General features: G+C 32.9%; 1 protein-coding gene across 2 annotated transcripts in view; it reads left to right on the forward strand.

Annotated features, from left to right (window-relative positions):
* The first annotated feature begins 98 nt into the window (after positions 1–98).
* LOC137920179 (venom serine protease Bi-VSP-like) overlaps positions 99–27882 on the forward strand; it is a 38531-nt gene continuing 10747 nt past the window's right edge. Inside the window, exons 1-6 of one of the 2 annotated variants that reach the window (XM_068763441.1) lie at positions 99–250; positions 5442–5576; positions 5811–6131; positions 16014–16171; positions 18606–18804; positions 21733–21871. In XM_068763441.1, coding sequence (XP_068619542.1) covers positions 184–250; positions 5442–5576; positions 5811–6131; positions 16014–16171; positions 18606–18804; positions 21733–21871 — 1019 coding nt within the window. In that variant the 5' untranslated portion in view covers positions 99–183. Of the gene's footprint in view, positions 251–5441; positions 6132–16013; positions 16172–18605; positions 18805–21732; positions 21872–27882 lie in introns of both variants that reach the window. The other variant, XM_068763440.1, reaches the window with a different exon arrangement.

Consider the following 27882-nt stretch of genomic DNA (forward strand, 5'->3'; position numbering starts at 1 on the left):
GGAGCATTAGTGCTATGACGTCGCGAATTACCTCGGACACAGGCTTATATTCACATGTCGGTCAAGATCGCCAGTGACTTGACCGGCGGACGCGACCGAGAACGCTTTTCGGGGCGCCCCTTCTCCATCTGCCCCCTTCTCTCCGTTAAAACATAGTAAAGGTCAAAGTGACCAGAGCCCGCGATGGCGCGAAACGCGATCCTTGTGTTATGTGCTGCTCAGTGCTTACAACTCGCGATATGTCAGTTCGGTAAGTCAATATTGGCGGGAAAAAAAATTCGTTATCTGTGCAAATTGTTTCGTGCATAATATACATAATTATATTTGATTTTTACGCTTCTATTATTTATTCAAATATCTCTAGGTTTCGGCAAATGTTTGTGATTTTTATTAAAATAACCTTCACGTTTAGTTAATACATATAAATGTAAGTAATATTTAAATTATCTTTACATTTCGTCGAACATTTGTTTTAATAAAATATCAGTGTTTTGCGATGTGTATTTGTGAGTACACTATTCATTATTTTACTTTTAAATTTAAGGAGTAAGTAAAACATAATTATCAAATTTAATTTTTTTGTGTTAAAGTTAAAAACTATATTAATAATATGTGTAATATCTTAAACAAACCTTGTAGAGTTCTATGATTATTTCTTAATGTTAAGCATTATTAAAAATATGTTTAATTTCAGTGTCACATGCTATATACTGTCTTGTAAATTAAAGTTTAATTTAAAATTAAATAGTGTTTTGCAAATTACGAGGAAAGTGAAATGATATTTACAATGCCTTTATCGTGTCTCAATTCCGTCTTGCATTATATTGAATTTAGCCTTTGACTTCCTGATAACTCACTCAATGCATTCGATCAACGTCTTATACGTAATATTGATTTCGTTAAAAATAATTAACACGTACGAATATAACGCGTAATAAAATTTGCCGCCATATTAGTTTTTTTTTTGACACGTAATAAAAACACAAAATGTTATTTGTTAACATACTTATAAGCAATCAGCGGGCTGAGATGAGTTACCGTCTGAACAAGGTGACGAGGAAGAACACCAATAGTGATCGAAAATGTTCACATATGTACAAAAAGTATTTACAATTCACACAACCCTAACGCAACGACAGCGACCACATCACTGATGGCGTCCGAATTCAAATCGACGTTCGAATTTGAATTTGGATTAGAACGCACAAAAATTTAACATAAAAATTTAATGGCCCTAGTGGCCAGCAATATGGCGCGAAAGCGCTAGATTATTTTATCATTATTATCTATTACGACAACAATCTTATTACAAGTATTATACAAAACACATATAACTCAATAATAAAATAATAAATATATCTCCTTTTCAGACTAGCAAAATGTAAAAATAATGACAAATTTAAAATATTTCTAGAATGCATTTAAAGAGTTATATTATTACAACGATTCTATCATCGTTCTATGTTTAAAAAATTATTACATCATAAATTATTATCATTCTTTATTTGAATTTCATTGTAAATCAATATTTTAGTTACTTTTTTATTTTTATTGCGAGATTTAAAAATTCTATTCTAAATTCAAATAAATATTTGTCAATTCTTTGTGAATTATATTACATATTTACACAGGCTCTTAATAATTAACTGGTGATAAAATTCTTGCAAGGTCAGTGTCAAGTTTTAAAATTATAGACACGGTGACATTCGATGTGCCTTTAACTCGTGTAGCTTATTTTTGTCGTCGGATGCGGCTAGCGCTGGACCATTCATCGTGATCTTAAAGGGAAAGCTATATCTTGCAATGGGCAATGGAGGAGGACAGGGGTATGTGGGATTCCTACCCACTTAACCCCCCCCCCCCCCCGGTGGTCGCCCTCTGCGCTAAACGGGGGACCGCGGTATCTCCCGGTCAGGGATCGGTACGCGGTATTCCCTCGCGCCGTGCTATTTTCGATAGCCCGTCCCGGAGTATGCGTGTATACGCTACCCCCGAAACCCTCGTGGTGCTATCACGATGGTTCGAGACCACGTCGAACCATCGTCCGCCTCAGAGTCGCCGCAGCTAGTGGGAGTTTAGGGCCCCCACCTTAAACTTCCTCGACTACAAAGGCTCCGTTTATGGTAGGGGAGCACCATAACCTAACCTAACCTAACTTTCCGAGATTCACGAAGGAGCTTTATTACATAAATGAGGTTGCTTTGACCTAAACCTTTCGCACTCTAACCTTTCAAGGATCTGTGAATGTAACTAAAACAACAACGTAGATGTTCTTCCTTTTCACGCGATGGACTACATCCTCCAAGGATTACCACAATGACTGCTAATGCGCTGCTCGTATCCAGTGACTTCGACCTTACTACGTCGTTAGTATACCTAGTGGGACGCTTACCCACGCGTGGTCGCCACTCAAGGACCTTTCGAACCCAACGTCCATCATAAAGAATAGTTACCTCAACCTTAGTTACTGTATTAAGGTTTAAACAATAAATACCAACGAGTAAAGAGTATTTGATAATAAACGGATGATGAAAAGATAAAACTAATTTAACACAGAATTGTTTTCAATCTTGATAAAACGCAACAAACCGGTTTTCATTGAAACAATAATAAAACGGAACGAATAATCGATACGAGAAATAAATGCAAATATAATTGCTCGCTAAGTACATTGATAATGCATTGTTCACTCATTTAACGCTGTACATCTTTTGATACTACCTTCGTTCGTAATTACACTTAACACGTTCACTGCGGCTTGAGGTCGATTCAGCCTCATGGTAAACTTTGCACTGGTGCGGCGCGTAAAACTCGTGTTTTCTCTCTAGTGCGGCGGCTGTTTACACTAAGAAGCATTGACTCAATATTGTAAAAAAATATTGATGAACATGAGGCAGAAAAGGCCTCAACCGCACTACTAGGAAGTTCAGCTTGAGGCTGATTCGACCTCAGCCGCACCAGCTGAAAGTTCTTCAAAATTGGGCCCGCAGTGAACGTGTTAAAAATATGGTAGCAATGTTAACTGTTCGGAACTGTTGTCCGAAGTAAACTTTTGAATTCCTGCAGCAAGAACGCATTCTAGATCCCTCTTCTTTTTATCAACGGCTAAGACAGATATCGGTAAATGTGCACCCTTATACAGGTTGTGTGACCACCACAATTCATATATTAGTGATATTGATACATTCTCGTGCTCTCTCGTATCTTTTAAAAGACATTTTCGTTCGAAATTATTGAGTAGACACAATACAATTTAAACCATAATATAAATATATAAACCATAATCATTGATCCCTGTTTAGTAATGTTTTTATTTGTTTTGTCATTGTTTGACTATAAATCATTATATGTTCTTAGTGAGATAGTTACAAGGTAACAATTGTAACTAATTTTATATTTCTAAGTTTCTAAGTTTGTACTTTTTTACTGCCTTTTGTTAGTGTTTATCTCCAATAAAGTAAATAAATAAATGCTATCACAATCTTATCGAAATTTCTATTTTTTTTAAATTTTCATAATAAAATATCTTTTCTTGTCTCATTTTCTGTAAAAATATTGAATTTAACTTTGAAGATTATGGCAAGGTATGAAACTCTGATCATCTCATTCTGAAGGTTGTTTTAGCTAGAATCTTTTCCTTTCGGCTTTTATTTATTAAAAAGCCTATTTACTTAAATTCTTTACTTACTCTAATATACTTCATATCACATTCCTTTCTCCATCAAAAAGCAAGAAATAATAAAAAAATATATTTTATTATTATTTCTCTTTGACTCTGTGTTTGGCACTAATCGGTGTGACATACATAGCTCCTGAAGATGCCCCGTGGAGGGGTGAAACACGTGTTGAGTGATTTGACGGTGGCAGTTGTGTGATTCGCATTGTTTGCCGCATACGCATTTATCAGTGGGCTTTGTTGCACGACTACCGCTGCATGTGCGGAAGTGGCTAAATATTGGTCCTTTTCTTACTTAGGATAACCTTCCGCAAGGTAACGCCTGATTCCATTAAATAAAATATTTTTTTAAAAATAATTGATTAAACGATGTATTTTTCCAGTCTGCGGTTAGAAAAGATAATTACAGTTATTCAAACGTTTAAAATCAAACCATTATACGATCAATTGGTTCAAGTTTAGTACACGAAATATTTCGTGCGCAGTTCAACCGGAACAAATTTACGATCAAAGACCTATGAATCGATGTTTTCTTGCGTGTTTTTTTTTTAATTACTTCGCTATAACTATTCGGTACATGCAAACTTGAGAAGAATCAAAATCACCGACGTATTTTGAACAGATACTCGTCTGAATTGGCAGGGGATGGAGCAAATTGCTCGTGCAACGGCTTATGAAGCCAAAAAGTTCTTGAACAACCACCATGAGTGGTTAAACCACCACTATCACGGTATCAGGAAGTCAAAGGTCAAAGGAACTTTTGGAAAATTCAATAACTTCAACTGGCCTTCCATCTGCTGGTATATCATATATTGTTCCTTTACATATTTCTCTTGTTAATAATAGGTTTAAATCTGATTCCCACAATATCCCACAGTCCCTTAAAACGAAGATCTAAGACTAATTTGTGATACATTACTGCAATTAAATGTGATCCTGAAATTGAGTCCCATTGGCAAACTCACTAGATAATAATATACAGAGCTATAACCAGGGATATTTTAAGTAGAATCAGTAATCAGAAAATTCGTAGGCGAAAGGATGTAACTAACATTGTCCTAGGATTTGGCAATGAGCAAGCTAGGTAGCATAGAACTGATGATTTCTGGGGCCTTGGGATTCTATGGTTGAGACAACAGACCGTCAAACACACCGTAGGAGCATCCAAAAGGCTTAAAGACAAGCTTTTTAGTTAAGTTAATCAATGTACTTACAATTTCGCGCAACACAGATAAATTATCAAAATATAACCATATCACAGCTGGTCGTATACCTACCCAATAGATTTCTAAAATAAACAGTTTTATTTCAATATCTGACAAGATAGAAAATATTATTAAAGTAAATAAATACGAGCCAATTTCTGTATGTTCTTCTGCAAATCTATAAAGGAGGCCTTTGCCCAACTGTGGACTTACAACAACTGAAATAATAAGAAGTAGAATCTAAATTGTTACCTAATGAACCATCGACTTCGCTATCATAGTATATTATATATGCTTTAGTTTACGTACGTTAATATTCTTGTAACAATTATAAGAAACATACATTGGAATATAGGAAGCTGACCATTAAAAATGCATTTACATCTTCACATCTCATGTTACGTAATACATAAACATATCAAGGTATACATATACATCTATATAATTCTTCAACAAGGCATTTGATAAATATCATTTCATTTCTGAATCAATAATTATGCATGTGACATTGATTTTAAAATTTCTATCTTATCACATAGGGTCTAATTTTATTATCGCAGGATTTTTTCCACAACGAAATCCACCGAGACGTGATCCATTCGGGGTTGTGCAAAATTTCATCCAATCCCCGAGGAGGACCTTGGAAGCTCTTTTCAACTTTGGTCGAGAGAATAACAGACCGGGGATCATAAACGGTCAGTACTATGATCAATACGGTCGACCGTACTCAGAAAACTACAATCCTTATCAGAATTACTACAATAATATAAATTATCCAAACAAAGATTATAACAATGGTAGAGAGGTTGTGTTCGAACAACCTACCAACAATCCTTTCCAGAATAATTTCAATCCAAATTTCTATCCGAACAATCCTTATCAAGGATTTACAACTGAAAGACCTAATGGAGAATTTGTGAATGTTGTAGATAACGCAAATAATGAAAATAATGAAAATAACGATACAGGATTTTCGAACGAACCATCAGATAATGAAAACAATATTCCGAACACACCAGCAGGAACTGAAAATGAATCTAACGGTACACCAAATATTCCACATGGATCTGAAAGTGAAAATAGCGGAATATCTGAAGTACCTGAAGAAACAAACAACGGAATACCCAATACTCAAGGGTTTGAAGACAAAAATTTAGGAGCTGAAAATACACCGACAACTGATGGGACATTATCACCTTTGACACCAGTTCCAGCATCTAAAGCAACAAATAACTTCGGAAATCCTTTCTGTAATATATATATTTTTTTAAATAATTGTGGTTATTTGGGCACTAATGTTTTTATTGTTAACACCGGGAACTGGTTTGTGTTACCACGGATTTTTTTTTTACCGATTTCAATTTAACATATTAACTGATTAATATAATAATTTATATGTTTTCACTGTCTGTGTGTATTGCAAAATGATTGAAAAATTTTGTGATTTCCGTATGTGACTGTTTTAATGTCTGGACGGATGATTTTAGAAACAATTTTACATTCATTGATCTATACATATACCGTTATCTTCTTTCTATATAATAACTGACTCTTTGCTCTATCTTTTTTAATATATTATCGGATTCTTTTTCAATATTTTAATTTTATTCATTTTTCTACTTACATTCTTCTCAATTTCTTATACATTAGGGGGACCGGAAAGTAATGTCGCTTTATCAAGTTAAATTCACACGACTACATTTTTAACAAGTGTTTATTTCTGATCAACAACATATTCACCTTCGTAAAACAACCTTTTGCCATCTAGTAAACAAATAAACGCCGGAGTGGTTACAAATCAATCGATTTTTCTGTTAAATATGTCAACAGAATCGACATTACTTTCCGGTCCTCCTATACTTACCTTCTGTTCTTCACAATCTCTTTTACATCTTCTTTCACACATCGCATATTATTATAGTTTATTTGACTCATGCATAACTTTTATTTGCATTTTATTTTGATTTTTATTTCTAATAATAATTTTGTTCCGGTATAACTCTTTTTATATCTAATCTTATTCAACTTCTTTATACCTGTTTTGCTTACTGTATATATATCGTTGTAAATTTTTCATTTAAAAACAGCAACTATTACATTTCAGACTTAGTTTAATGAAGATAATTTAAAAGTCAAATCCTTTGATCTCGATACTTCCAATTGAGTACCTTTTGCATTACAAATTTTGTACTTACCCATGTATATCCTAGAAAATTTCCATTACTCGTAACTTTGCAATAACTTTGAATTTGCGGTTGGCAGTAACTTTGTAAATCCTGAGGTGTGAGATGTCACAACACAGAGTGAAGTAATACAGCGTCAACTAACAATCATGTCCGACCACTAACTGTTATAAGTGTGACATAAAAATTATTTTATGTTCTCTGCCGTTTCGTATTTACCACACTATGCTTGACTACATATATACAATATCTGTTTAGATACAATCACACTGAAAAGCATAAATTTCACCCAAAGATATATATTGGAGATATTTACCATAATTATCACGCTTCACTGGTTGGAAGTTTTTGAGCAGTAGAAATCTTATATAATTAACCCTTTCCACTCCAAGGCTGTTATATAGCATCGATAAAATTTAATTGAATTATAGTATCTTGCGATTCCAGAAGATGTTTCATTCATTCGTGATTCAAACATTTTAGTAACAAAAATCTTTCGTGTTTTAAAATTTTCCGCAAAAAGAAGTATTACACAATGTCTAGTATCACTCGACAGTGGAGCTTGTGGAACAAAATCAGTGTCGAGTGACACTCGACATTGGAGTAGAAAGGATTAATGCACGTAGTGTGAATTTAAAGATTATATCCCGGGAAACGAACACGTGACCCCTGATCGTAATAGATAGAAATTTTTCTAGAGTTTCTTCCGCCACTTCTTCACCCAGAGCTGACGCTTTCCAAAGTGGCAGCAGTTCGATCAACTAGGTAATTAACAACCGGCGAAGCCTAGCTTCAATCCTCTGTAAGCGGTTATTATCGACGAGTCACAACTCTAGTCAGTTTACTTTACAGTAATACCCCGCTTTACGCGACCCCGTTATACGCGGTTTCACTATAACGCGAATTGCAAATTTCGCGCTCAAATGCCTCGAATTACGTGAAAGAGTGCGTATAAATATAATGAGTCATCAACTTCTCTATCGTGTCTTGACCATCTGTCAAACAATTAAAAACAGTGTTTGGTGTTATGAACGTATTTTACAAGAACGTAAACAAAACGTTACCCAAAAGACAATAGATGTATTTTTCCGTAAAAAACAAAGAGTATGTATTGCATAAAGTGTTCCTAGAATTAAAGTGATTGATTAAAATGATTTGTATTTTTTTGTAATAATTTTTGACTATGTTTAAATCATAAACCTCGTTATACGCGAATTTCAGTTAACGCGATTTTTTTTGGAACGTATCCCTCGCGTAAAGCGGGGTATTACTGTACTCGAAGCCTTCCAATCTAGTAAAATAGTATGTAGCAACCCAAACCGGCGTTCCCCCGGGAGCCTTCTAGCTTCGCTACTTCACAAGAGCTATAAGGCTAGGCACACTGCTTCCTGTCACTTCAAATTTAAAAATATAGTATGTGTTTATGAATTTTCTAGCGGCGTAGATCAAGCAGTTATATATTTGATTGCTAATTCACGCAAAGACCTTTGACTTAAATCAATAATAAAAGTCATTGAAAATAGATACAGCTGTTATTACAATATTTATTCAATTATACACATACATTTAATAAACAAACATTTATATATTTTTAAGCGCATGTACATAAATACCTGTATATGTGTATTTAATATATAATGGTAAGGTATTTGAACTAAAAGTCATATAAGAAATACACAAAAATAATATATATTCAAATATTTTAAATACTGTATAATGGTAACCTATATATATTATCTATGTGTGTGTATATAGATATATTTATATATATGTATGTATACATATATATATATAGGGTAATTGGTTATATGTATAAGAGCTTTAAATAAATAAATATATAAAGCCTACCTAAAAATCAATAGTTTCACAAATAATTAACATAATTATAAGAACATTTCTTACAACATAATTGTAAGAAAAAGCCTTTTTAGTTTTATTAATAAATATTAAAATGAATTATTGTTTACTATCTATGTCCGCAGATGTGTTGAATGAAAATGGATGTAAAAAATTTTTCACACAAACGACCAATTCATTTAGATCTTTAAAAGTCTTTTCAACTACAACTAATGACGTTGTATAAAAGAGATTTTCATTTTCATAGTGATTTATTCAGATATCTCTAGAATCATAAAGTTTAATGAATTAAAATTTGATAGAATAATTTTTATTTTTTTATTAATTAATAAAATTAAACTAAAGTAAATAATGATATTATCTCATTAAAACATCGTTTAATATGTCGTCCAAATAACAATTCGATTTTGTATTTCTCTTCCAATTATACAAGGTTAAGCCATTCATAGAATATAAAGATACTTTTAATTTTATTCACGTATCTATTCAACAAGGTTTTTTTAACAATTTATTACCTGAACACAAGTTTTTTGACGAGATAGATGATAAAGTGTTCACCTTCAAGTAAGATGTCGTTATAACTTGGAATAAATATCCATTTGTAATCTAACTTAGTGAGGTTGGTAGATTTACTAAAATATTTTAAGTTTCTGTTTTAACAGAAATGTAACAAGACGAAATAAGTTTACAACAGAGTTCCCCAAACTTTTTTGTGTCGTAGACCCCTTTCCATGTTTTTCCGTGTTGGGTAGACCCCCAACTTACCCGATATTGAGTTCCTGTAAATTTCTAACTGTAGTGAAGTTTAGTGTTAAAAACTTAAAGTAAAAACACCGTCAATTTATACATTTATTAATTGAATTTAAATTAACACTACTCAAAATTAAATTTTGTATCTGTTATGTAAAATATACTTAACATTAAATAAACATAAAATAAACTATAAATAAAATAACATAAGCAATAAGTCAATATTTTTAGTGAGAAGGATGAACCTGATGCTTTTATAATAAATTATCAACATTTGGCGTCAATTTTGTAAGGGTTAATCTTAAATCTCCTCGGCTATTGATGTCCAGTCTGTGGACCCCCATTTTCATTTCATTGACCCCCAAATTTTTTTTTGCTGATCCCTTATAGGTTGTCATAGACCCCTAGGGGTCGATATAGACCACTTTGGGAATCACTAGTTTACAATGACACATAGACAATGGAATAAATATACAAAATTTCAAATCAATCAATCAATTTTAACATTTCCTGAATAGTATAGCATGCTTTAATGTTATTCGTGTAAGAAAATTATATCGAAGGTTCAACAGTTAAGATAATTGTATTCCGGAAAACTGATTCTATTATAAGAATCAAGTTGTGTAGTCATAATAAAAAAGATTGATACAGAATGAATAAACTCGATCGGGCGTTTCGCAAGGTCGATAACACGGCCTACAGTTCGCGCTTAAAATGAAATGACAGTTAATATAGCCTGTCACGTCGTGAAGCCTTTTGCGTTTATAATTGGGTCTAGGCTTATATATTACGTACACAATTTATATCTTATCTATACATATATAAATACATTTAAAAAACTTTTAAGTTAAACGGTTTTTTGATACCCATATTGTGGTGGTTGTGGAAAAATATGTACCTAGTCCGCCATATTGGAAAGGCGTCCATCTTGAATTTTAAATTTTGACATAATCATCATGTTTTGCTCGTGTAGCCATTTCATTTGATACCCATATTGAGGGGGTTAAGGAAAAATATGTAATCCGCCATTTTGTATCGGCGGCCATCTTAGATTTATAATGTTATTGATTTTATTATATCGTATTGTCATCTAAATTAAATGTGTGTACCAAATTTCAGATCTATCTGACAACGGGAAGGTGCTTAAATTTCAATTTCTAATTTTGACCCAAATAAATAAACAAATAAATTCCGTACGGGTCGAACTAAATAAAACCGTTTAATATAGACGACTGTCACGTCGTGAAACCTTTTGCGTTGATTATTGGGTCTAGGCTTATATATTACGTACACTATTTATATCTTATCTATACATATGAGATTTTCGATTATGTGCTGACTCATCACGATTTCTCCGTAACTATACGATGTAGATCAGTGATTCCCAAAGTGGTCTATATCGACCTCTAGGGGTCTATGATAACCTCCAAGTTGTCTACGTCAGCGAAAAAAAATTTGGGGGTCCATGAAATGAAAATGGGGGTCCACGATAGTGGATCTCAACACATACACTGATAGTACCTATTTACTTACATCATACTATCTTATAATATCAAAACATTTACATTATTTATAAAAGTACCTATGAAGTGAAATAAATATTATATATGTTTATAAAATTGTGTAAGTTGAAGGATGTTGGTATTCGCTTTGTGATCGCAATACATTTTGAACATACACTAAACTTCACTACAGTTAGAATTACAGGAAATCAATATCAGGCAAGTAGGGGGTCTACCCAACACGGAAAAACATGACAAGGGGTCTACGACACAAAAAAGTTTGGGGAACTCTGATGTAGATAATTAAAATTTTAGTAAAAATATTTCATTTGCCAAATAAAGACCAGTTAAGAACTAATTATAAGAAATACTATCCAAAAAAAGAATTTACCGGATTAAGTTTGCTAAGTCTTCGTTAACAACTGCCTTCGACGTATTATCGGTATATACTGGCCTCAGAAAGAAACGTAGATCTCTGGAAACGCTGCGGTGAGATGCCGATCGACCAGCAGATCAAACGCCGCAAGTGGAACTGTATAGGCCACACGCTCCAAAGGGACCCTGATCACATATCAAGGCAAGTCCTAGAATGGAATCCTTAAGGAAAGCGAAGACGTGGCCGCCCAAAGCAAACCTGGCGGGTGATCACTGCAGAAGTGAAGGCAGTTAGAATGACGTGGAGCGAAGTAAAGCGCGAGGCTCAAGACCGCTCGGGATGGCGACGTACTGTGGACGCCTTCGCCCCATCTTGGGGACATTGGAATAAATGATGAATGATGATGATATGACTTGAGGCAGTATAAAAACTGTACAGACATACAGCAATAATTAATATTATTATATAGTAATCAAAATTTTGAAATTTATTATTTGTGAAACAATTGATTTTTGGATAGGATATACTATATACTAAGACACACAAAGTCTTTATAAGATTCTTAATAAATTAAAGGATTATACTAAAAAGAATCCTATTAGTGTAAAGGATTTTTAAATAATAATATAGTACCTTTACAAATATGTTACGGATATATTAGGGGGACTGGAAAGTAATGTTTCCGTCGACGTTTATAAAAACCGATTGATTTGTTTCCGTTTCGGCATTTGTATACTAAATGGCAAAAGGTTGTTTCACGATGGTGAATATATTGTTGATTAGAAATAAAAACTTGTGTGAATTTAACTTAAGAAAGCAACATTACTTTCTGGTCCCCCTAATTGTTAAAGTGACCAAAAAATATCCCTAGTTTATTGCGGACGCTTATCATATCAGCGCGCGTTTAAAATACTCTTAACTTTAAATTAAAGAATGCCTTATTGATATCTTATAACAGAATATTTTACAGGTGCCTACCATCGATATATTTCCCATCATACAACAGATTTTTAATTTTAATTGCGCATTTTTAACGCAGCCTTGAAGATTGCGCACCGGAAGAAACATTTTTAAATTAAAAACTGTTTTGGTGTACAAAGTCATAAGCCAGATATTTCCTATTACGTGCGATCACTTTAGTATTCATTCATTATTTTATTACAAGTGCTCTGATATAGTAAATTTTGAATGTCGTGTCACCTATAAAAGAATATTTAATGGAATCAGGCGTTACCTCGCGGAAGTGCATCCTAAGTAAGAAAAGGACTAATATTTAGCCACTTCCGCACGTGCACAGAGTGGACTCTGTGTTTGGCACTAATCGGTGTAACATAACTCCTGAAGATGCCCCGTGAAGGGGTGAAAAACGTGTTGAGTACTTTGGTGGTGGCGGTTGTGTGATTCGCATTGTTTGCCGCATACGCATTTATCAGCGGGCTGGCGGGCGGTGCATTTCATTGCACGACTACCACTGCATGTGCGGAAGTGGCTAAATATTGGTCCTTTTCTTACTACCTATAAAGGAATACATAACAAAACCATTATATATAGGGTAAATTTTAAAATAATTTTAATTTATATGTTTTTATATTCTCTTGATGTAACTCAAGTCCTCGCTGTGAATTTAAATGTAGATAATAAAAGTAATAAATTAATTTCATTTTAGATATAGTCGATAAAGTTGACCAATAAAATAGTTTTAATATTTGAATTTAATGACGAATAAGTAATTTTTATTTTGTGTTATATATAGTGAGTCAATCTTTAAGCAAAAGTATATACCGGTTTAAAATTAGCGATGGTCAATTTGTATGTCTAATAAAGGCTGTCAAGGTTGATATAAAATATTACGTGATACTTAAAATATATGTGAAAATGTTATAACATGAATTTGTACGTGTGTATATATATATATGCATGCGGCCTGAATAGAAAATCTTCAAAAATTGCCGCGACACAGAACGCACCATCGCGTATTATAATTACAAGATAAAACATAAAAACGAGCAACGCCAATGCTATTTATAGAACATTCGAGAATATAGATAAAGTTATATTACTTAGACCGCAAACGGAGGTCACATATAATATTTCAACATGTGTTCGTAGGGGATTCCCGTAATCTATTAAAATTTTTTCATTTACCAAGGATGTTTAGATTTATAAAAACGATCGTAAACGCTTCTTTGATTTGCGGACATGTTGTTTTTATGCCGCCATTATGGCAATTATCAGCTAATGTCTGATCAATTATGAGTATTATATAAATTTTATATTTATAAGTAAATAACATAGGGCGAATAACATAGTTTTTTTTTATTTTCTAGCTCCCGCCTATCGGAGTCCTTACTACCCCTATCTTGAGTTCACAGCGAAAGTTTTTACTTAATATTTTGTTCACATTCGTTTGTTATTATATTACTCTTCCCACATCCTTCTTAGTATCTCTTACTTATTCTTCTTTTATCTATCACAATATCATACATTCTTATCCATTCTTTTTCAGTTCATTCTTTCTGTTTTATCCTTCACCGTTCATTCTGGATTGATACTTAACAATTTTCAATTTATGTATTTATTTACTTATTTTGCATTTTATTACATTCTAATATCTTTTTATTGTTATAACTTATATCTTTATTAAAGTACTATTCACTTTCTTTATTACAATTTGTTACATTTTTATTTGTAAAATTTCTACGTTCCATTGCCTTTAATAGCTTCCTACCTTCTAGCAGTAATTCAAGAAGGTCTGGCTTTCTTCTTTGTTTACCAAATAGACGATATAACCTTCTATTCTTTCGTGCAACGGAAACTGGTATCTATCGCGTAAAGCTTCATATACGAGACAGCAGGTGATCTGGTCCACCTCCGGGTCAAAGGTACACGAGGAGTTCTCCTTGAGTTTAAACATGTACAGGTAAACAGCGAATCTCTCGTGACCTATGAACATCTGGACCACAACTGTGTTCAGTTCTAACCGGTGAAACACGCAATAAGCTGGAACATCGAACCCAACGTACCTTCCACATACTTTATTCCATTCACCAAGCATATCCAGCCTAAGCTACCGCTTGACGAATGAAACTTAGCTGCTCTCGTATTCTGGTTTCCTTTTAATCATCAGAGCCGTGTCCTTGGTCAGCATGGCCCTCTCGTTTTCTTCCACCCACGAGTACAGCTTTACCCAATATAACTTAATATTCTTCCCTTTTTCTTCTCTTTTCATAATGTTTTCTTTCACTCTTTACTGTAAGGGATGAAGGGTGTCTGATTTTGCGGCAGTTTCAAGGGTGGATCGAGAGTAGTTCAATATGGCGCATGCGCCGACCTACAAGTCGCGTACACTGTCGCTTTCGTCAAAGCCAGCAGTTCTGTCTGGTATATAGTGCAGAAGTTGCCCAACTTGAGCTTCTATAGCTCTGCGGCGCCCTGCATGACGCAGAATCAACCTTATCCTCCGTGCGCCTGTCGTTAGTGACAAATTGGACTTCCACTGCACTTTCCCCACGGCAGGAAAATACCACACCAAATTGATCAGAAGGGTGTGAAAGTCTCGTGAAGTTTATTAGCACCTCCTGTACCAGGCCATTAGGACCGAGTATTTCTCGAATAGCGATCAAGAGCCGGTATACGTGGCATTGATAGGTCACCAGGCGAAACGATGATACAGTGAAGGTCGCAGGGAATCGCTGAACGCAGCAAGACTGATCATCTTGGTGATCCTTGAACAAAGCCTATGTCTTGCAATATGTGTCTATCAGTTGACATGAATGAAATTAAATATATAACTATATTTCATATATTCATATTTACACTTTTACAATTGTGATGTAAGCAATAGTAAACCCTGTTTCACACTTAAAAAGGTTAATTGACATTTCTATAGATAAGATAAAATGGTACCCTAGCGGTAGAGGACTCATATTTGCAACTATAGATCGCGGCTTCGATTACCCGAATACAGCCTTATATAATTCACACTTTGTGCATTAATTATATAGGATTGCCACTGCTCAGAAACAAGTTTCCAGAAGATGGGCAGCTGCATCCTCTGCGTACCATAATACCAAACTGCAATCGCCAACCCGCCTGCAAAACGTGGCGATTATTGTATATATCCCTCCCATAGATATATTTGAGGGTGTTTTAAACCGAGTTTAAACGCTGAGGTATATATTAAATTATTTTAAATCTAAGAGAAGAGGAGAATAAATTTGAAATAGACATTTTAAAAGGTAGAACAGAATGTAGACCATTGCTAACAATATATTAATATGATATATATAATATTTAAATGTGATTAAACATATTTAAGTGTTATTTTTTTGTTGTAACTAAAAATCTTTGAGAACTGTTGTAATATACTTTACCATATTTACTTTTATTATTAGCAATACCATGGGTATAGTCATAATTGTGTGATAAATTCAACGAAATGCTAAATAACCTTCTTTATTTTAGTTGATACGTGCGTGACACCAGAAGGTGGAACTGGAAGCTGCATCAATGTCTTCCAATGTCCTCCCTATCTGAAGCTTCTTCAGCAGTCTCAGTCCAATCCTGCCGGCGTACAGGTGCTGAGGAAGGCCCATTGTGGTTTTGACGGTGATAATCCAAAGGTATCAATTTGTAATTCAAATTCAAAATATCTTTATGTATATAGGCATAAGTAGTAAGCTATTTGAAACATTGATCTGCTAAGAGCAGGACAGATACTCAACAGTTGCTCTTTTTAAATGGAATATAACAATGTTTGTTATGTACATTATGATATCAAACATGTAAATGAGACAACAAAACAAATTCCACGTATTTCGATCAACTAAAAACTATTTAATGCTATGTTTAAATTAGTAAAAGAAAGGTTCAAGATATCTTTTGGAATTTTACTACATACACATACGTAAATATATATGTATATATGTATATATATATATATATATAGACCCATGAAGGATTTGTTAAATTATTATATACAGAATTTAATCACAACGGGTTTATTTTAATTTATTTTATTTATCATAAATGTATCTGTCACAGTGTATTTATGATAATAAATTTTGGTGTACAAATATATATTACATATTTATCAAGAAGCAAGCTTTAGAATGACAATTTCTTTTGATGTTAATGCGTGGAATTTAATGTTGATGTTTACTCAGGAAGCTAATAATTGTAACGCACTATTTATAAAACTATATTTGTAAAGAGCAACTGTTGAGTTTGTTGCCGGGTCAACAGAACTGCCTTCCGAGCTGGTGGTAGCTTTCTATAGAGACAACAATGGACATTTTATGTTGATTGACTATTTGAAAGTGCTTGTAACACCCTATTCCAATGAAGAATATTTTGATTTTTAATAAAAAAAAATTTACAGGTAATCTCAAGCTTTAAAATTATAAATTGCACAGATCTTTTCTTGTGAAATAAACATAATATTGACAACGAGTGATTCTAAATTGATTACTTTTTAAAAAAAATTAAAACTGGAGTTTTTTTTACTAGATAAACGCAGTGACATTTTTAAAATGTTCCACCTCTATGGTTTTAGGTCTAAAGTACCTTATTTTTTAATTTTATCATTAGTAAATTCTTGGATTCTGTTTTTTTCAAACATGGCGGAAAATTAATACACCAACACCTCGCTTTGCGTCGTTACGTTTTGCGTTTTTTTCGAAGTTGCGTCGCTGCTTAATTAGTACTAATTTTCACTGTGCGTCGTTAGATTTTCGAGGTTACGTTGTTTTGGGTTCGAGTCTTTAATTTTGGTTTAAAATTTCTTTTTTTCTAAAAGGTGGCAACACTTTTGTTTCTAATCGCGCCATGCCATCAAAACTCAGAGATTCCCTTTCTAACTAATAATCAACGCAATTTGAATACAGTTTTATTTTCACTTTGTTTTACTAATTTTAAGAGTTCAGTTTCAATTACGTAGTGTGTTGTGCTTTTTTTAAAAGAGAATAATAAATTTATATAAATTTTACGTGTTGTGTCTGGTTACAAAAAAGGTAAATATTATTCCTTTTTATTTATTGGCAGAGTTATATTATTTTAATGTTTTAAGTGTTCAATTTTCTTTTTAAATAGTAGTATTTTCGTGACCCTGGAACCTATCTTCGATCTTTACATGGTTTGCTATAGAAAAATCTTAATTCACTTTGCGGCGTTTCAATTTGCGTCGTGTTTTTTTGGAACGTAACTACGACGCAAAGTGAGGTATTGGTGTATCTCTTTCTAACCTCAAAATTATAAAAATATATTTTTTTAAACTTCTAGAAGTCTGAGATATATAACCAGTGAAATATAAATGAGAAAATAATGTAATTTTAACAACAGTTCGGAAAATCTAAAAGCCTTTAGTTTGTTATTTTTGTACACTACGTGAATACATAACGAAACATGTCAGCGTCTGTCCTGTTTATTACGATCTCTAAACAACGATGCGCCCATATTAATGAGCTTCTGTATCACGCTTTGTGACCTTTTAATGGCATTGATAAAACTGCCTTCGTTCCAAGTATTTATCATCATCTTCCACTGCTAGATATAGACCTCTTTCATATATTTCCCCTGGAATGAGAATCGGTGTTCATCCACCACCCTCCCAAAGACAAGATCGTCAAGTTTATCCAGACGTCTGGATTCGACCGTCTCCAATCCAAAACCTTAAAACGCCAACGTAAATCTTCTTCGAGATGTATCTTGAAAGAAATGTCATCAAAATTTCTATATTCCAGAAGAATTATCAATTCATACGACTAAGGTGAAGTATGATAGACAACGATATATAATAAAAAGGTTTACGTAAATACATTGCTAGTGTATCTCTTAAGCTGGTACAACTTTGTGCTCGGCTTTTCTTTATATAACGCAATGGAAGCGGTACTCGAATGATAAATCCTTCGATATTCTGGGAATACCTGGAGATAATAAATTTTAGGGATTTTTATTGCATTAGAATACAACTTTCTATTGTCATTTTGCTAATATATTCTTAAACCAAGATTCGGTTGTCCAAAATTGTCTCTAGTCAGTTCTCTTCCCGTTCACCAGGTTTGCTGCCCCTTAACTCCAATACCCACGGACCCACCAGTAAGCGAGGCAACTCAGGCTCCATCAACAGAGTCTCCAAGACCTTCACCGAAGACCCTGCTTGATGATGACTATGTGACCGCGCTCCCAGAGCCTCCTGTATGCGGTATCAGCAATGCCTCCTTCACCAGGGTCGTGGACGGAGTTGATGCCAAGTTAGGTATGTCACTGGAGTTTTTAACTATTTTTTTGCTATACATATATTTAGTTAATTACATATATAAAAACATGCCAAATATATCTAGTGATATATTTACGAATACGTGTGGATTATGATTGTAGTCAAAAAAAAATTTACAAGCATTCTTCACCAACACCAGAATTCTAAGACACGAACGAGATTCAAGCCTCACTGTTTTAATTCTTGCATTCTCGTCAGCTGATATTGCAAGACAGAAGGACTTTCCCAAAGACCGGCATCCTGCAACTTGACTAGACCTTGATAATGTCATCGGCCCATTTAGGAGGAGCTGGTAAGCTGCCATTACCGCCTGGGAACCTTTCGATCGCAATATCCGTCGATTGACAAGCAATGTTTCCCCCAGGCTCCCCCCTGTCTGTTATCTTTTTTGTTCGTTGACCAACCACGATTTAAAGTAACAGAAAAACATTAAGTTAAAACAAGACTGTACAAATACATGACATTCGACAAAACGAGGAAGAATAGAAAGAAATCTATATTAATATTCTAATCCAGTGTGATCTGTACAGCGACATTGACATACAAATTATAATGATCCTGATGCATATTAACCATTGCGTCTGTATCTATATGACGTCATAACAGAACGTGTAATGTTTAAATATTAACACAAACGTGAATCCGGTTTTTGTTCATACGTTATGCCGAGACTATATTCACATATATTCGTGACTAAACGATTTAAAATTTAAAACTTTTATCTTACATTGATTTGTTACTCATTTTTCTCTTATAATTTTTTTTTAATAATGAGAATATTATACTGATATCGATTCGTGATTGTTGCTAACTCAAGAAGCCATTAATTATTGTCGCACTATTTATTAAAACTATATTTGTAAAGAGCAACTGTTGAGTTTTTCTTTAGCAGAACTGCCTTCCAAATCAAGGATAACAATGCCGACATTTTATATTGCCTATTCAAATAATACAGCTAGCATATTTATGTATTTGTCATACTCTACTGCAGAACTAAAGCCTTCTACAAAGATATCTATGAGGGATATATAATCGCCACGCTTGGCAGATGTGTTGGCGATCGCAGGATATTATTATGATAGGAAAAATCGCTGCTATCCATCATCTGGAATTTTGTTTGTGAGCAGTGGGAATCCCATATATTTAACCCTTTCAGGACCATAAGGTTACGGTACCTTATTTAATCAATTTAGCTAGATGTAATGAATTAATAGGCATCCTAAAAACATAATTTACACTAAAAATTCAAAAAAGTTTTACATTTTTTTTGGAAATTTATGGGACAAATATGTCCCTATGGTCGCTAAGGGTTACTTTCTACTTAAACATCTAAATTTTGGTTCACTTGTTGGTAAGTCTGTTTTGTTGTAAATAATGTACATTTGTTACTTAGTGTACTTTTTTACTTGTTTATGAATAATATAAATATAATAGGGCAAGTTATTTGTGGTACTCGACGAAACAATTCCTGTTGTTAGATGATTGGTTAATGATTAGATGGATTGTTTTTTTGAGATGTTGAAGGTTCAGGTGACTCTTGCCGATGAAGAGTCGTCGTTTCTTCATCCTCGACATCAAATACCCCTTAGTCATCATCCTGTACTAGAAGTCTTTGGTCCTCGTCATCAAGCACTAAGTCATCTTCCTCATCGCTATTGCCACCCACAAAAATTTGAAGAATTTTATTTTTTCGAAGTTCAAAAACTTCACGTCTCTTACGAAACATATTCTGCGAAGAATATGAATAAGAATATGATAGCATTTTGGTATATCACCAAGCCAAAGGTTAAGAAATTCCGTATAAAAAGTATCCCTTTACGCCGACAGGGACATCCGTGTCCCATAATCTTTATAACGATTTGTCACAGAATACAACATAAATACATTACTACTGAATATTTAGAATAACAATTTACTTACCAGGTAATGATAATTTGACACTGTAAAAACTTGAAAAGCACTTTTACAATATTAATTATTTATTCCAAACAGCAGATCATTCGCGCCAAAAGAACTCTAACGTTCCGGTGACGATAGACAATAAACGGTGTTAGTTATCATGTATTTCCAGTAAAAAATCATAAAAAGGTACTTTCCGAAATGTTAAAACAAAAAAAATAATTTACAATTGTTACGTAAATATTTAATTAATCCATGATTTTTGCTTGGGACACCGGCGTCCCCGTGGTCGTGAAAGGGTTAATGCACAAATAGTGAATTATATAAGATTCAGAGCGACTCTAGCTCTTGTAGCGCCCGTGTGCAATGAAACCCTGGCGCCACCTAGGCCTGACACCCCCCCCCCCCACCACGGCTATAACTGTTAACTTTGCCGTCATAACAAGAAAGTTTTTTCATATTCCAACAAGCTATTTTATAAGTAGATACAGCTTACAGTATGGTATTAGTTACGGCCTTTCTTGTTATGGCGGCGGAATAACACTCGTTGTTTTTATGCCTGTAGCACATCTCTGTTGCGAAACTAAGCGGCGAACCGCGATAGATTCCAAGACGATGCTCCTAGCTGTCTTAGGGAGCCCCGCAGCGCCCCTGAAACGGAGACGGCGGCGCCCGTGTGCACTATAGGTTAATCCGACCCTGATAAGATTGTATCCCGGGTGATTCAATCCGCGACCTACTATCGCAAATCTAAGTCCTCCACCGCTAGGCTATCACTATTTCTTATCTGTAGAGATATCTATTCACCTTTTCGTTTGTAAAACAGTTTTCGTTGTGGAATTAGAGAAATAAATATATAATTTTATTGTTTGAATAACACACACAATATTAAAAGATAGCGGTAGACACAAAACATAACCTTGTCCAATTGCAAGGTGAACAGATTTCCTTGTTAATAAGGCAGAAATGGTAATTAAAAAATATGCGGAACGTATTCCTTCTTCGCAGGTGATTTCCCCTGGATGGCACTGCTTGGATACCGCGAGCGTCGAGGTTCTGGAGTAAGGTGGCTATGTGGTGGCTCCCTGATCACCTCCAAACACGTCCTCACAGCCGCGCACTGCATTCACGGCCACGAGAATGATTTGTGAGTAGCTATTTATTTAATATCATCAGATATTTAAAAATAAGGCATTGTTTGCTTACTCCTCCATACCTGTTGTAAAAGCCTGCCCCTCTGCCGTTTGGCAGGACTATATATCTGGCTATTGTGAAACTGAAGAGACAGTAATCATCATGAAAAGACGGTTCATTAACTGTGTTTTAAATAATTAATTTTAACGAATAAGCCGTTAACAAAATATGCGTCTGTAACACAATAATTAAATTACAACATTAAGCGATTTTACAATGCGATCACGCCACTTTTAAATTCCAAACAAACACTTCTACATTAGTTCTATCATAATATATCTGAAGTTATCCAAGATCATTAATCTATTTAAATACAATACACTATGTTACTTACCATATTAATATATTGTATGAACACCTACAAGGAAGTGTCAAAAAGATATAGACGTTTTCAATTAATATGCATTTGTAACGACATAAATTATTTATATAAGTATATGTATATATATATATATATATATATATATATATATATATGTATATATATATATATATATTATATAATATACCGTTTTATCGACACGCTTAAAAGGTACAAAGTTATAAACTTAAGAGGTAATATCAGGCAGATATGTAAATAGAATTTATTTTTTTTATTCAACAAAATGTCCCATAAATCAACGTCAAGATGACTAAATTTATATTCAAATTCAAATCAAAGAATTCCTTATTCAACAAACGATGGTTTTTATGTCTTATTGATGTCGATTCTATCAATTTTTCGGATAATAAATGCGTCAGAAATGAAAAACAAAACAGGCGAATGAATCTCAGCGTATGTATGTACATATTTTTTTTAATAATATAAGATTATTTATGGCCTCATTTGGCGTATTAATCCTTAGAATACAAATTCTATATAATATCTTTTTAAATTTCACAATTCAACACATAGTACTGGCCACTATGACTAGCAATGCTTTTTTAAATCAATTCCACGCATTCGAATTTAAATTGGAACGCCGATTTGAATTCGGACGCCATCATGTGACAGCTGTCATTGCAATTGAGTTGATTTTTAGAAACAAATGCATGCGTGGATGGACGTACGCCTTCGTCAGATAATCGTGTGCGCTGGTGATTTAGCCTTTGAGATGGTGTAGATAGCTTCAGGTGGTGATTCACCACCTGCTGCACCTGTATAGAAGCTTTCTGAACAATATCTGGAAGCATATTGTAAAAGCGTTTGCACAAGATGCCTTTGAATGTCATTCGTTTTAAAAATACGTGACGTATTTTCTTAACCCTTCAATGCACGACTTACATTTATATTTTAAATAAACATATGTCTTATAATGATAAGTACACTACAATGCAGGGAAAAATAGAAAAAACATATATACATATAATATTTAAATACTTATTTATTAAAAAACCTTGTGTTGCAGATATACAACACTATGCATTTACTGCTACTTATGGCGTTTAGGTAGTATGTTGCAGTTTTTCATCATTATGCATTTAAGGATTAATTTATTTACATTAGAACAGTGGGCCCATTTAGCAATATGCAGCCCACCAAACAATTCTTAAATCTAATATATTTTATCGTTTTTCTTCCATCTATATATCGTTATAAAAATTAATTATAATTAAATAGTCGTGCATACTAAAGCGAAAGATTCAATAAATAAGTTGCCATCGATCAAGACAGAGTGATGTATGATTAGAACTATTAGAGATATTTCAATTTCGGTTGATATTGATCATCCTGTATCTAAGAAACAGTGCCAAATTTACAAGTAAAAATTTCTAATAAATTATTTTTTTCTGTATATTAAAATTTCAATATTATATCTTTACATTTTTTAATTCTAATAATTATTATTAATAAAGTTTTGTAAATTATCTATGAACGTATCTTTATCCCCCAAAATTTTATGAAATTTAAATTAGCACCATAATTAAAACGGTTGCTAACCCCTGTTTTAGAAGAAATAAATAAATACAGTGTGACGATATGTTAAATACGTTTTATTTATATAGCTTTTTTCTATGGTAATGCGACATCTTACCTTTTCGTATAACAAAGCCTATTAAGGCGACTAAGATGGAATGGTTATATAATTATAACCCGACCTGATTATTATAGGTTCATTAATCAAAACTACATTCACGTCATATATAATTGTTAATAACCTGTGCATACATAATTTGTTTATCTAGTAATAAATTAATTTTAAACATAAACCTCTTCATATTTCATTATTATAAATAATAAGAAACAATAACAGATTAATTGCAAGTTATATAACAGACCGCAGCGGCCGCCATGTTTAAAAAAAAAACAAAATGATTTATTATTATTAAACTGAGAGTACATCATTAACCTTCGGTTTGCTGATGCCTTAGTCGTAATGGCTGAGACAACGGAGGGCCTAGAGTAGTCGATGCTCTCAATAAAGCCTCCGGATATATAGAACTTAAAATAAATATGAACAAGACGAAGGTAATGTCTATTATCCATGTAATGCCTATTCAAGTTGTTGTCGGGGCTTTTTCTTTCGCCTCACGCTGCCTTAAACTTAATTCAATTGAGTTGATTTCTCGACAAATACTTTCTCTTAAATTCACAAGAGATCAAAGAATGTTATCTCTTTCTTTGAGTTAGACCCGTAAAAAAACCTACAGGAATTTACATAGTTGGTATATATCACAAATTACATGTACAATACGTATCTACAAATCATCTGAGAAATTAATTTTGTTTACTAAATAATAAAATGCTTAACATTCTATCATTCCATTTGAATATTCACTTGTATTATAAATGTATAAAATACGTAAAAGACTTCTTCGCATATAATTTATTTACACTATAAAAGGATTTTTAAGTTGTCAAAAATTTAATGACGTTGTCAATTTTTATCTGTGGCTACCATGAAGATTTCCCGACATTTTACGTCACAGAAAATCTAGTACCGGTTACAATAAGACACAGACACAAATACATGCGCAAACACAAATGTATTACATACACGCGTATTGTGTAAAAATTATCCGGGAAATTAACTTTGTTTACCAAATAATAAAATGTTTAAAATATTCTATCATTCCATTTGAATATTTAAGTGTTTTATAAATATATAAAATACGGGAGAGAATTCTTTAAATAAAATTTATTTACTTGATAAAAGGAATTTTATCAAGTTGTCAAAAATTGAATGACGTAGTCAATTTTAATCTGTGGTTACTATGAAGATTTCCCGCCATTTTACGTCACAGAAAATCGAGTATATACCGGTTACAATAGAACACAGATACAAATACATGCGCAAACACACATGTATTACATACACGCGTATTGTGTAAAAATCATCCGGGAAATTAATTTTGTTTACCAAATAATAAAATGTTTAAAAGGTTCCATCATTCCATTTTAATATTGAAGTGTTTTATAAATGTATAAAATACGTGAAAGAATTCTTCAAATACAATTTATTTACATGATAAAAGGAAATTTATCATGTTGTCAAAAATTGAATGACGTAGTCAATTTTTTATCTGTGGTTACTATCAAGATTTGCCGCCATTTTACGTCACTGAAAATCGAATACCGGTTACAATAAGACACATACTCATACATGCATTATTACACATGTATTACACACACGCGTTTTGTGGTTTTGCCTATGTAAACATTTTTAATGATTTCTTTGACCACTTATGAAGTTGTTTAGCCATATTGGTTAGCCTTGAAAGAGGATTTAGGAGTCAAGGATTTGAGAATAGAACCTCTATTCATCCTTAACTGAATCAAACGGTTGTGTTGAGTAAATCACAAAAGTGTTCCATACGGAACGTTTCTATTAAAATTACTCGTCTATTTATATACCTGCCGGAATGACATTCAAAAATGTTTCACTAGGTGTAGCAATGTAACAACATTGCATTTTAGACCCTACACGAAGTGCACCGACAAAAAAGACAATGATTCCTTCTTCGTTTAAAACAGTGTTTTCCAACGTGGAGGCCCACCCTTACAGGTGGGCAATTTGAGTTTTTAAAAGGATCAATTAGAATGTGGACTCGATAAGAGTTTAAATAATATACATATATATTTTAGCTTCTTGTTAGAAAGTACAAACTAAATTATATTTCATGAATTTGATTATACGGTGCATATACCAAAATTACATGTCTGTTCGTCTGTCTGTTAGTTCCGACTCATGCCTGGAATGGCTGGACTGATTTTGACGAGACTTATACTGGTAGGCAACTGATGCCATAAAGAGCTACTATTATTTTAAAAAAAAATCTTTAAAGAAGATTATATTTATTATAATATTTTTTTTTAATTTAACATAAAACAAAAAAAAACAATTTTAAAAAGCTCCCTGAAAGGTACGAAAAATATACGAGACAATAATAGCTAAGATTTTACACTTTTATAAGTGATATTATATAAAAAAGACAAGTAAATAATCTGTTAAATTGTTTAATCATTTCTAAAAGCACCCATAGCGTCGCCAAAAATGTCCAAGTTATTTCCTTATTAATATGATAACTAGTTTATTATGGGTTTATGTCTGTCTGAAATGAAATAAGCTACATTATATCGAATTGCCTTGAAAATACAGATTAAAATCGCTTGCTCTGAATATACAACAGACCACAGGACCACAATAACATTTCATTCATCGTTTAAAAAATATTGTTCCGACACTGATACACACGTGCATTCTTCATTATGAACGATAGGTTAAATCACGTTGGCGAGGAAGATGATGGCCAAGAGTGATGAATGAAGATGTATGTGCAAAGAGTATTTACCATTTACACGCGCCTAAGGCAACGGCAGCGACCGCGTCACTGATGGCGTCCGAATTTAATCGGCGTTCGAATTTGGAACGGAACGTCCAAGAATTATTTAACATAAAAGTATTGTAGCCGTAGTGGCCAGCAATATGGCGCGTAAACGCTACATTCTTTTATCATTTTTTTTAATTACAACAATCAACTAATAATATATATTGTACTATACACATATTACTCAAAAAAAATTACGATTTTTTTGTCTATAAAAATGTAAAAAAATCACAAACTGAAAATATTTCTAGAATGTATTTAAAGAGTTTATATATTATATTATTACAACTTTTCTATCAGCGTTCTATTTTTGAAAAGTTATTAGATTGTAATTTATTATGATTCTTTATTTAAATTGTTTCACAAATTAGAATTTTTTTTTAAACATTTTAAGATGATATTTCAATTTTTGTTTTTTTTTTTTATTTTTATTTAAAACATTCACTTTTTAATATTTACATTTGCTCTTAAAATTAAATGGTGATAACATTCTTGCAAAGTCTATTTCGATTTTTGTTATGCATCTATATTTATTTACAAATTCTAGTACCAAGAATGTTTTAACACGCACAAGAGGTTAGTTTAAAAGATTTTATATTTAATAATAATATACATATGTAAATGCTTACATTACATGTAAAATAATATTACAATCATTGACCATGTTGCATACAGAACTGTGAGTTATCTGTGGTAGCCATTTAAGGAGAGGTCAAATTGACCAACAATGTTTGCTATACTCTGTAATGCTAATATGTCTCGTACTAACAACTCCTGGAAATATACTCGCTCACATGTTTTACGCAAGTTTGTACATATGAAATATAAATATAGATTTCAAATAGCAAATGTCAGTTTATTCTATGACTATTATGAATAAGTGGCATGCATTTTAGGGAGGCTTTTACGAAAACGGGTTCTAAATATACATTAATTAAATATTTAAAATTAAATTAAATTATATTTAACATTTAAATTACATTTTATTGTAACCAAATAACATCGTTTACTTATGTTTATCGTCAAATATAGTTTGTTAAATTATTGCACAATTGTAAAAAAATTGTGTAAACACCTTTTTTTTACCATCCTTTGCGTACTGCTTTAGTGGTTTTGATTTAAGCAACCTGTTCTTTTTTTTTAAATAATTAAGAA

The sequence above is a fragment of the Battus philenor genome, unplaced genomic scaffold, assembly GCF_028537555.1.
Source record: "Battus philenor isolate CCGP_79_NKW_IND1 unplaced genomic scaffold, ilBatPhil1.0.hap1 SCAF_18, whole genome shotgun sequence".
Lineage (NCBI taxonomy): Eukaryota > Metazoa > Arthropoda > Insecta > Lepidoptera > Papilionidae > Battus > Battus philenor.